This window comes from Lepidochelys kempii, chromosome 2, assembly GCF_965140285.1.
Source record: "Lepidochelys kempii isolate rLepKem1 chromosome 2, rLepKem1.hap1, whole genome shotgun sequence".
Taxonomy (NCBI): Eukaryota; Metazoa; Chordata; order Testudines; family Cheloniidae; genus Lepidochelys; species Lepidochelys kempii.
Window position 1 is genome coordinate 37435678 of NC_136381.1, and position 12606 is coordinate 37448283.

A 12606-nucleotide genomic window follows, 5' to 3' on the forward strand; every position below is an offset into this window, starting at 1 on the left:
GCTCTTTCAGTTTGGGTGGACTGCATGAGCTCAGAGAACATTTCATTACGAGTGCGGTTTTTTCGCCTTATCTGCGCTAGCCTCTTCGACGGAGATGCTAGTCACAGCATTGAAACATTTGCAGCTGTGGGAGGAAAAAAAGATTAAAATTGAAAAAGACACATTGGCCGTTTAAAAGGAGGGGCTGATGTTTTCATGTTAATGTGCAGCACAAACCCAACTAACCCCACCCCCCCTCCCAATTCTCTGGGATGATAGTTTCACTCCTCCCCCCACCGCATGGCTAACAGCGGGGATGATTTTTTTTCAGCCACAGGCAAACAGCCCAGCAGGAATGGCCACCTCTGAATGTCCCCTGAATAAAATTCCCCTATTTCAACCAGGTGACCATGAATGATACCACTCTCCAGAGGATAACACAGAGAGATAAAGAACGGATGTTGCTTGAATGCCAGCAAACACCCCCGACCACACGCTGCTATGCTTTCTTATGCAATGATTCCAGACTATGTGCTACTGGCCTCCCTTGGTAAAGTGTCCTACTATGGAGGACACAATAAGGCTGCCCTCCCCAGAAACCTTTTGCAAAGGCTTCATTGAGATGTCCCTGGAGGATTTCTGCCCCATCCCCAGACACATTAACAGATTTTTTCAGTAGCTGTATTGGCCGCGAATGCATCCCAAGTCTTCAGGGCAAAGTAATCATTAAACATGCTTGCTTTTAAACCGTGTATTATATTTACAAAAGTACACTCACCAGAGCTGCCTTCTCCGCCTTCAAGGTCCAGGAGCCCAGGTTGGGAGGGTATTGGATCCAGGGTGATAAACGGTTCCTGGCTGTCGGGGAGAACGGTTTCTCCACTTGCCTGGTGTGCGCTATCTTCAACCTCCCCCTCCTCATCATCTTCCTCGTTCCCAAAATCCTCATCCCTGTTGCGTGAGACTCCCCCCTTGCAGGAGTCCATGTACAGGGGTGAGGCAGTAGTAGGGGCACCCCCTAGAATTGCATGCAGCTCATCATAGAAGCGGCATGTCTGGGGCTCTGACCCTGAGCGGGCATTTGCCTCTTGAGTTTTTTGGTAGGCTTGCCTAAGCTCCTTAAGTTTCATGCTGCACTGCTGCGGGTTCCTGTGATAGCTTCTGTCCTTCATGCCCTTGGAGATTTTTTTCAAATATTTTGGCATTTCTTCTTTTGGAACGGAGTTCTGATAGCACGGATTCATCTCCCCATACAGCGATCAGATCCAGTACCTCCCAGACGGTCCATGGTGGAGCTCTTTTGCGATTCTGGGACTCCATGGTTACCCCTGCTGATGAGATCTGCACGGTCACCTGTGCTGATCAGCTTGCCACACTGGCCGAACAGGAAATGAAATTCAAAAGTTTGCAGGACTTTTCCTGTCTACCTGGCCAGTGCATCCGAGTTCAGAGTGCTGTCCAGAGCGGTCACAATGGAGCAGTCTGGGATAGCTCCCGGAGGCCAATACCATTGAATTGCGTCCACACGAACCCAAATTTGACCCCGCGATGTCAATTTCATCGCTAATCCCCTCGTCGGGGAGGAGTACATAAATCAATTTTAAGAGCCCATTAGGTTGACAAAATGGCTTCATTTTGTGGACGGATGCAGGGTTAAATCGATCTAATGCTGCTAAATTCCACCTAAACTCGTAGTGTAGGCCAGGGCAAAGGCTGTCTGAAAGTCCAGGTACACTATGTCCACTGGATCACCCTTGTCCATGTGTTTATTTGACTCCCTCAAAGAATTCTAATGGATTGGTGACGCATGATATCTCTTTACAAAGGCAACATTGACTCTTGCCCAACAAGTCATGTTCATCCGTGTGTTTGATAATTCTGTTCTTTACTATAGTTTCAACCAATTTTCCTGGTACTGAAGTTAGGCATTCCGATCTGTAATTGCCAGGATCACCTCTGGAGTCTTTTTAAAAGAATCTGTCTCACTAGGTATCCTCCAGTCATCTAGTACAGAAGATGATTTAAGTGATAGCTTACGTAGCACAGTTAGTAAGTAGTTTACAGTTTCATATCTGAGTTCCTTCAGAACTTTTGGGTGAATACCATCTGGTCCTTGTGACTTATTGCTGTTTAATTTATCAGTTTATTCCAAAACCTCGTTTACGGACACCTCAATCAAGGACAATTCCTCAGATTCGTCACCTAAAAAGAATTGCTCATATCCTTTTCAGTGAACACTTACGGAAAGAATTCATTTAGCTTCTCCACAATGGCCATGTTTTCTTTGAGTGCTCCGTTAAGTACTTCAATCTTCCAGTGGCCCCACTGATTGTTTGGCAGGCTTCCTGTTTCTGATGCATTTAAACATTTTTTTGCTGTTAGATTTTGAGCATTTGGCTTGTTGCTCTTCAAATTCCTTTTTGGCCTGCCTAATTATACTTTTACACTTGACTTGCCAGAGTATATGCTTCTTTCTGTTTTCCTTAGTAGGATTTAACTTCCAGTTTTTAAAGGATGCCTTTTTGCCTCTAACCATTTCTTTTACTTTGTTTAGCCATGGTAGCACTTTTTTGGTTCTCTTAGTATGTTTTTTTAATTTGGGGAATACATTTAAGCTGAGCCTCTATTATGACGTATTTAAAAAGTTTCCGTGCAGCTTGTGGGCATTTCACTCTTGTGACTGTACCTTTTTAATTTCTGTTTAACTGGCATCCTCATTTTAGTGTGGCTCCCCTTTCTGAAGTTAAATGCTACTGTAGTGGGGTTCTTTGGTGTGTTTTCTCCCACACAAGCATGTTACATTTAATTATATTATGGTTGCTCTTACCAAGAAGTTCAGCTATATTCACCTCTTGTACCAGATCCTGTGCTCCACTTTGGACTAAATCAAGAATTGCCTCTCCTTTTGTGGGTTCAGGACCTAGCTGCTCCAAGAAGCAGTTATTTGTGGTGTCAAGAAACTTTATTTCTACATCCTGTCCTGAGGTGATATGTTAATATGGGGATTATTGAGTTTTTGAGTTATTGGGGATAATTATTATTGAGTTTTCTATTTTTACAGCCCTGCTAATCTTACCATCACCATTCTGGTCAGGTGGTTGGTGATTGTATATCACTGTCAAACTTTAACAAGCCTCTACTGAGGATGTGTGAATTGTCATTTGTTGAAGGTTCATAACTTGGTCAAATTTGAGTGAATTTTCATAGGGGTGACAAAAGGCACATCCCCCACACCAGAGAATATGAAAGGCATCGTCCCCCCTCCACATTGTCTCCAAAGCATGTGTGCGCTAGAGCTTCTCAACAAAAGAGTTGCAAGAATTGTAACATGGGTTAAAAACATTTTTTCTTAATCTTGTTGCTTGGAAACATCTGAACAGTTCTAGTTGAAACTTTAAAAAATGATTAAGTAAATAAAAATGAAACTTTTTTTTAGGCAAACACCTGGCATGGAGAATTGCAACTTGAACATTTTATGTTTGGCAGAGTTATAAGCAACTGAAAAGAGAGTCTTATAATGAAAATTTTAGGCAAACTTAACTATAGGAGGGACTACTAGCTCTCCTATAATAGTTAAATGTTTAATTACATAAAGGTCATACGGTACCTTTTGATCTTTTTGCTAATCCTACTAATACAAGTGAGCATGTCCTGATTTATACCTTTATACCTGATTTATACCTCCGCCCATTTATGGATTGTAATTAAACATTGAGGGAGAGATCTTCACCTCTGCTTCATTTCCTTTATGCTGCATAAAAGATCTGGAGTGTGGTGTAAAGAGACTTTTTAAATGTCCTATATCCAGATGGGGGAGGATAGCCATAATGCTGCTTCCTCAGGGCCCAATAAGATCCTGGTGTAGAGACTGGGGATCATGAATCCAAGGTGCCTGTTGGGGGTGAGGGCCATAGAGCATGTTGCAGCTCACTTAGCTATGTCTACATGTGCTGCACTCACACCTCACATTGCAGTGTAGGCGTTCAAGTGTTCCTGTGCTCTGAAATGCTTGGGAGACTATTGCTTACAGAGAAGATGCTCTCTGTACCAGACTTACCCCTTTTCTCCATAAAGATTGTTATATGCATTTAGTTTTTCCTTATCCAGGCAGTATTTGTACAGTGTTGGTAGGGTAAGAGTTCCCGTGGCTTTGGTTCCCAACAAAATTAAAGTATTACCTTTAAATCTGGCAGACATTTGGATCCAAAGTGTGTAGATCCTAAGTCTTTGAATCTTCTTATTCTGAAGATTAGGCACTGTGATCACTGAGGAGAGAGAATTAGAGCAAGCGCTCTCTGAACTCCTGCTTATCTGTTGGCTAAATTGCACTGTAAGCATCTTCAATCTGAGAGTGCTTCACTGCCTAGAAACAAACTTTGTTCGGAGATGGGGAGGGGGAATGGAAGTTACTGCATGGTCCCTGAGGACTCTGTCCCATCTGTGGAGCAGCCCTTGGCCTTGGATACATGCTCTTGTGGGTTCTGTTCAAGCTCAGATCTTTCAATCAATTAGGTGTCATAAAGAGCATCTCAGAGATGTTTGTGTAAATGTTAGACTTTTTAAGCTTTTTGGAGCTGGGTCCATATCTTTGGCACTATTGAATAATAAATATTTCTCTGAATTGTCTACCTATTTTGATCTCCTACATCAAGTTGCATTTATCGTTTATCTCTTTATTTGACAATGTTTATATTTGAGCTTTTCCCCTTCCCCTCACTTTTTTTTATTTGAGAATCATGTGTTGGTTTAAAATCTTCCATGGTTCCACACTGATATTTTTAGTAAAAGTCAGGGAAGCCCATGACCTGTCCCTGACTTTTACTAAAAATATCCATGACAAAATGGGGAGCCTGGGCAGCTGGGTGCAGGCTCCACGGACCCCCACCACCCATGGGGCCTTGGAGCTCCATCGTCCCCCTCCACTGACAGCCAGGAGTGGTGGTAGTCGCCCGCTGGGGGAGAGCTGAACTCACGGAGGTCTTTGGAAGTCACTGATTCCGTGACTAAATCGCAGCCTTAATCATTGTTTGCCTGTGTTACGTAATATGTATTGGCTAGGAAGGGTATGGTGACAAGACAGGAATAATGTATGCCCTTTTCTTTCCAACAACCAAAAATGAGTGAGAAATGGGAGCAAAAAGATGTACTTGGATTCTGTGGTAATGGGTGGCAGCATAAAATCCTAAAGTAGATTGTTGAATTGAGGCTGGTTCCCGCAAAATTGTAGTGCAGTGTCCTGGCATCTTGCAGTGTTTGTACTGGGTTTCATCACTACCTAGTAGTGAGTCGTTGCTATAATATAACTTTGTTGCCTACTGATGTTGTGTCCAACACTGAATTGCACAATTTGTCTTATGACTTGTGTTCTGAAATGTAACTTCATTATTAAGTGGCAGTCCATGTGTTTGCAAGTAGAGTTATGCTGCTGTGGTAAGAGGTTGAGCAGAATAAATCATGTCACAAAACAAATATTCTGATTAAGTGAACTTTGCATATAATACAGGATATCTTTCATATATATAGCATGCACTTTTTTTATTTTTTTTGCAGGTTAAGGGAAGTTTCAGAGAAGCTGAACAAATACAATTTAAATAGGTAAGACATATTAGCCGTTGCTGTAAAACCATTCAGCAAAACAATTTTTCTGACTGACAAGCAAAAGTTTACATTGTAGATATACATTTCTACTACTAATGTTTATTTTTTTATATATATTTTTGAAAAGGTAACTTTTGTCTAGGTAGGAAGTCTAGCTGTTGATTATTTATTAGTAAGCATCAACCTCATAAACTGAATTTAATTTGGAGTATAGACTCCACTTTTTATTGCTGACCGAAATAAAATTATACAATATTCCTTTATCACCTTTTATGGTTTTGTTTTGCCTTTTCCATGCGTAATGACTGAAAATACATCATAGTTGCTTCAACTAATGTATATTTTTAGTCATTTTAAATGTTTTATATCCGTAACCATCATTGCATCTTCCATATAGCACTTAATTTTTGTTCAGAGTTCAAAAGTTTTAAAATGTTATACATGCTCCCTTTTTATTTTTTCAGCCACCCCCCTTTGAATGTATTGGAACAGGCTACTATTAAACAGTGTGTGGTGGGACCAAATCATGCTGCATTTCTTCTTGAGGTAAATTGCTCAGATCTGTTCTCATAACAAATTTGAAACCATATGGTTAAACATAATCCTTTTTAATATTAAATTAGTGCAACTGAATTAATTAAGCAACTGAAGACTTGATTTTTCTCTAATTCTGCCTTGCATTTCAATTTTGGACACGTTTTTCTTATTTTAAAAATAGGACGGTAGAGTCTGCAGGATTGGCTTTTCAGTTCAGCCAGACAGACTGGAATTGGGTAAACCTGACAATAATGATGGGTAAGAAATACTGGTTTATTTTTTTTTTTGTACTCATCAGATATTTGAAATGGATAAATCTGGATTTTCTTATATATTTGTCTTTGAATTCTATCCTCAAAATTTAAAATGAATGCTAGTACCATGTAGGAAATCTTTAGGTGTGCTACAATGGTTGTGATGATGTAGTCAAACAGTTCAGTTCTAGCTTGATAGTTATATTTTTGTGTTGAAAGAAATGGTATACCTAGTATCAAAATGATGATAAAAGTCCTACAGAATCTCTTTAACATAATAATAAAAAAAAACTTTCTGAAAGGAACAGACTTGTGTGTTTAAGCCCCGTATTGAACCTACTCTGACAGTGGTCCCGACTGGAAGGACTTTCATTAACTTTAGCCCAGGTAAGTGCTCTTGATAAGACTACTATCAAAATAACTCAAATGTGGGCTTAAAACAATCTTTTTAATGCTAAAATAGCAAGTTGTTGCCTCTGGTTTACAGAAATAACATTGACAATTGCAGTCTGTACATATACCTTAAATTAAACATGAAGTTCAGAGGCTACCTCGTTTCAAAGTAATTTAGAATATATATGTGTTTGCAGTTATTCTATTGAAAAGGTGGGGTTTTTGTTTTTGTTTTTGTTTGTTTTGTAAGAAGAAAACAATGGATCGCTGACATGAATATCTATTAGGCATGCTTTCCGTATCTCAGTATACACCTTACTGTTTTGCAGTTAGATTAGTTTGGAGTATTCCCCAAGGGTGTTGCTTAAGCTGGTATGTTACCAGACTAAGTCCCTGAGACTTTAGACCTGGGATTCCAGGTGGTGTTCTTAACCCATTTGGGATTGTTTTGTGACTGATTTACCATCTTTTACTTTCAGTTCAAAGTTGAGCAGTGGCTCAGGGGCAGGAAGGACATCCAGGCCAGGCAGGACTAGTGACTCCCCATGGTTTCTGTCTGGTTCTGAAACTCTGGGCAGACTGGCAGGCAACACCCTTGGGTAAGTTTTGATAGGATTGAGGCTGCAATCTTTTTGTACCATATTTGGGTATGTGTGTATACACATATATAAATTGTATACAATTTGTATGAAAGAAGTTTTAAATGCAGCAATTGTTTAGCTAGGGCACAACTAAAAAACCCTGTTTATTAAATCACAACTCATCACTCAGAACCTAAGATTTGAAGATATCCTGTATTCAGGACAAAACCAATTCAGAATACGTAGAACCAAAACTAAACTCATATTGTTGGTTGTGTTGTCCTTTAAAAAGTATTGATGTTTGAATTTTGGGCCATGATTCATTTTTAAAGGGACACTGTCTATTTAAACACCACACTTATGCTGGAAATCTTTTAGACTACTAGTATTAAAGTAATACTTAAAATTTTTAAATGAAAGGGATTCCAGAGGGAAAAAATTGTGGTTTATTTTGTGCATTTGGCAACATTCTGTTCATAGTTTTATTTTTGCCCTTCTGTGTACCTTAGTTGGTTTACTGTGTATGTGTAGGTCTTTCACACAGTAAGGGGAAACAAACTGCTTTAATAAAAATAATAATAATAAAAATAATAATAATAAAAATAAAAAAGAAAGTGATTGCAAAACCACAAACATCGAGAAAAGAATTCAGAGGAATACTACATTAGTTTTCCTTATTTTAAATTGACTAGATTTCAGATTGATGGATGTTCCATTGAAGTCAAATGTGTATATATTTATGTACCTTAGTCTCCACTATTTAATCATAATAGATTTTGCATTCTGTGACTTTTTAAAGACATTTTGAACACTGCCACATTTTGTTAGTGAATATTTCACTGGATATTATGAAATTCTGTAATCATAGTCCCTGAATATGTGGGAAATTTTGCGGCATGGTTAAATGGAGGAAAGGCAATGGCTTTTGACCAAAGTGGAATATGTCCCTTACTTATGTCAAAGAATAAACGAACTTTAGCTAGTGCTTTGTATGATTTTAAAATGCAAGAAATGAAACCCTATGAAATTTATGTAGAGCGCAATGTTCCCTCTAATTTTTTCCATCCATGTGCGGAATAAATATGTGCATCAAGGTATGTACGCCTCCAGTAGAAACAAAAAACCTAGATATAATGGATATTTTTAAAAAGTTACCATAGGGATAATTACTCCAGCCAGGAAAGGTTAAGCATTTTAGAACTCACTACTCAAACAATTAAATGTAAGTGTAAGAGAAATAAAAATTATGAAATGCATAGACTAGTCAAAACACTAAACACACTTCGAAAGAATAAAATTACAGAGAATATATGTGCATGGCAGGAAGTACCAAGAAGTAACAACAATAATATACAAGTATGTGTTGGGAGGTGAGTGTGAAAGAGACTGTGTGTGTGTGTGTGTGTGTGTGTGCATGCGTGCTGGTTGCTGGGGAAAGCAGTGCACTGTCTCTTTAAGACACTCACTGGAAGCTCTCCTGCTCTGTTCTGAGCCCAGTTGTCTCCCCTCCTCTGCTCTTTGGAGCTGGGGTACATGGGCGGGGAAGGGGGATACTCTGACATCAGCACCCTCACCCATCCCCTGCTCTATGCAGCCAGCAGGAGGAGCAACGCAGGGGTGGGGGCAGAGGTGAAAGTAAGCTGGTACGCCCCGGTATGGCGTACCGGCAAGAGCCCATGTGCCATACCGGGGCAGATCAGCTTCCCCAGATGGCAATTTAAAGGACCTGGGGCTCCCAGCAGCGGCTGGAGCCCCGGGCTCTTTAAATTGCCGCCAGAGCCCTGCTGCCAGAGCCCTGCGGAAGTGGCGGTGGGGGCCCAGGGCTCCTGCTGCAGCTACCAACCCGGGCCCTTTAAACAGCCACCGGAGCGGCAGCAGGGCTCTGGGTTGGTAGAGCTACTCTCCGGTAGCCGCTACTGCCCCGGGTCCTTTAAATCATCCCCGGAGCCCTGGGGTAGCGGTGGCGGGGCTCTGGTGGCTATTTAAAGGGCCCGGGGCGGTAACGGCAGCTGGAGCCCCAGGCCCTTTAAATTGCCATTGGAGCCCTGGGGTAGCAGCAGTGGGGCTCCAGCGGTGATTTAAAGGGCCAGGGGCTCCTGGCTGCCATTACTGCAGCGGAGCCCCTGGCCCTTTAAAGCTCCGCCAGAGCCTGGGGCTCTTGATTTAAAGGGCCCAGGGATGTAAAGGCCCCGCCTCTTCTGGTTGAGGCCCCGCTCCCTCCTAAAGACTCTGGAGTATTGGTAAATCCTTTAAGTTACTTTCATCCCTGAGTGGGGGCAGCACCTGAACACATGCTGCCGGCTGTGCGCACTCAGCTAATCAGCTGGGCGGCACTTAAATCTCTCCTGCGCGGCTGCCTAAGCGAGGAGCTTACAGGGAACACAGTTAAAGAGTCTGAGCCTTTTGTCCTAATCTTATTTTTAAGGCAAGCTAAAAAATGTCTGGGTCTGTAAGTGTGTAGAAACTTGGTATTGGAACAGTTCTTGTGTCGCTTAAAGCATGCAGCTTCTAGCTGGGATTTAGAGAGCACTAAATTGGATTTTTATATTCTATTCTCAATTGAGCACAGTCAGTATGCTTGATGCTGCTGTATGAACAGGACAACAACCCTAAGGAGCTTCAGACATTCCCTGGAACAATTCAAAAGTGGCTAATTGTAGGATGCCAAATCAGCACAACAAAAGTAAATGTTAACTGCTGTAATGAAAGGGATTATCTACCGTACTACATTGGTTCTCCAACTTTTTCAAATTATGGAATACTTAAACTAGAAATCCTCTCATGATCCACGTCCCATGTCTGCTTAAACTGGAGTTAACAAAGTTATAGTCAGCCCACATTAGCCAGAATAACTGTTTGCAGAAACACTGTTTTGTGCAATTGTTTAAAAATGGTTTCCTAGCTAGGGGAAAGTGCAATATAGACAGGACCTCTAGAAATTAGGTGAAGATAAACTTTGTCTAATTCAATACTAACATCCAGTCCCCTTTCCTCCCAAATATTGCACCTTCTCTGTATTTTTATCTCCTGGAATGTTCAACTTTATACATATTAGTATCAAATCTCTCCTTGCTGCTTCAAAGCCTCTGCTCTTATTTGTCCAAGTTATTGTATGGTTGCTTCTGTTCACTTGTGTTTTTGCTCTCTCTCCAATTTTGCTGCCATCAAGAAATTCATGGTTGATGCTTACGCCAAAGGAATACCCAACAGAGCCTTGTTAACAGGCTTCCTATTTTCTGGGATGATGTGTTTCAGTTGTGTACTTTTTCTTTATTGTGACAGATCATCTTTAGACCATTAGCAGTCCACTGTGTACCGTTTGAGAACTATGCTCTTTGAACTGTGCATTGATAGAAATAACTTGACTATTTGAACCATGTAGACAATATATGCCTATTATAATTCCGACTAATTCCTTGTATCCTGGAGTATAGGACTGCACAGATGGAGGTGAAAAACAAGATATAGATGTGTCTACACTCGATATAACTCCCACAGCTGACTCTGTCAACTGATTCAGGCTCGTGCTGTGGGGCTATAAAATTGTAGTTAGACATCCAGTCCTTTTTTTTAAATCCAGCACCTGTGTGTGTGTGTGTCTGAACTGCTTTCCTAGGAATCTTTTTAGCAGTTGCTGCTTCAGACAGCATATATATTTCTTTTTATCGATCAGATGTTTGGTCTTCTGTATTTTCTCTTCTTGAAACTGTTAAAGATGAGGCTGATCCTTGCTAACTAGTTCTGTTAATACTGTTGATTAAATTGTCAGAGATGCTATATCTGATATCCTTAAGCCTCAGTGTGCAATATGACAGCATCTACATTGGTCAGAAAAGCTGTCTTTCTGAAGGAATGGATGGCTGATTTATCCTCCAAAACCTGGTCTTATCTAATGATAAACTAGAGAGACTTTCAGATTCTCAGCATGCTGCGAGTTACCTAGGTTTACTCCAGCATAGATCCATCTGAAGGAATTCTGTGGCTGCTTTAAACTAGTAAAAGGTAGCTGTGATCGAGTGGATTGAGGATGGATCTAGAAATTGGGAGATCTGGTTTTGTTCCTTTTTTTGGCACTAACATTGAACAAGTCACTTCTGTTAATCTCAATTACCCTATCTATAAAATGTAGGGCCCTACCAAATCCAAGGCTATGAAAAACGTGTCGTGGACTATGAAATCTGGTCTTTTGTGTGACTTTTTTTTTTTAACCCTGTACTATACAGATTTGACAGGAGAGCTCAATGTTTCTCAAACTGGGGGTCCTGACCCAAAAGGGAGTTGCAGGGGGATCGCGGTATTACCACCTTTACTTCTGTACTGCATTCAGAGCTGGGGGGGGGTGGAGTGAGGTGGCTGTTGGTCAGGCACCCAGCTCAGAAGGCAGTGCCCCGCAGGCAGCAGTGCGGAAGGAAGTGTGGCAATACCAAACCATGCCATCCTTACTTCTTCACTGTTGCTGACGGTGGCTCTGCCTTCAGAGCTGGGATCCCAGCGCACTCTCCAGCCCCCCAGCTCTGAAGGCAGTGCTTCTACCAGCAGCAGCGCAGAAGTAAGGGTAGCAATACCACAACCCCCCCCCCCATAACCTTGTAACCCTCCCAAAACTCCTTTTTGGGTCAGGACCCCTACAATCACAACACCCTGAAATTTCAGATTAAAATAGCTGAAATCATGAAATTTATGATTTTTAAAATCCAGTGACCATAAAATTGACCAAAAGGGATCGTGAATTTGGTAGGGCTCTAGTAAAATAAGAATGTTTGTTTACTCACCCTTGTGAAGTGACATATACTCCTCCTGGGGAAATCATGCTCCAAAAAAATAAAAATTCTATAAACAATATTTTAAAATTCTACATAGTTTATTTGTCAAAATAACACTATCTAATCATGCCAGTTTCAATTATTTTGGTAATTTATTACAAAGTACCTGTGAACAACTATGTCTGTCTGTAATAATAGACACACAAAAACCTCCCCCAGGAGTAGAGAGTTAAAGAAAACCCGACGACAACCCAGCTCCTGTTTCTCTGCCTCCCCAAGCCCAGTTGCTGAGTGCTGCCTGAGCCCAGACACTTGCACTTCCTTCTCCCGCCTCCTCCCTCCAGCCTAGCTGCGCACCCTACCCCCAAGTCCAGACACTCACATCCCCTATCCTTCCAGAGCCCAGGGATCCAGGAGGTAAAACAGTCTGATTCTGGGTCCCAGGCTTGTGTGGAATTTTCTTCACACTGCTTCCTTCCTTGAGGATGTGCTGGGAACTGC

The 12606-nt window shown here is 41.3% G+C and overlaps 1 protein-coding gene across 1 annotated transcript in view; it reads left to right on the forward strand.

The window, feature by feature from the left end:
* UBR5 (ubiquitin protein ligase E3 component n-recognin 5) overlaps positions 1–12606 on the forward strand; it is a 140877-nt gene that overhangs the window by 22259 nt on the left and 106012 nt on the right. Inside the window, exons 2-5 of the mRNA XM_073330413.1 lie at positions 5530–5574; positions 6042–6123; positions 6296–6372; positions 7241–7360. Of these exons, the coding sequence (XP_073186514.1) occupies positions 5530–5574; positions 6042–6123; positions 6296–6372; positions 7241–7360 (324 nt within the window). The remainder of the gene's footprint in view (positions 1–5529; positions 5575–6041; positions 6124–6295; positions 6373–7240; positions 7361–12606) is intronic.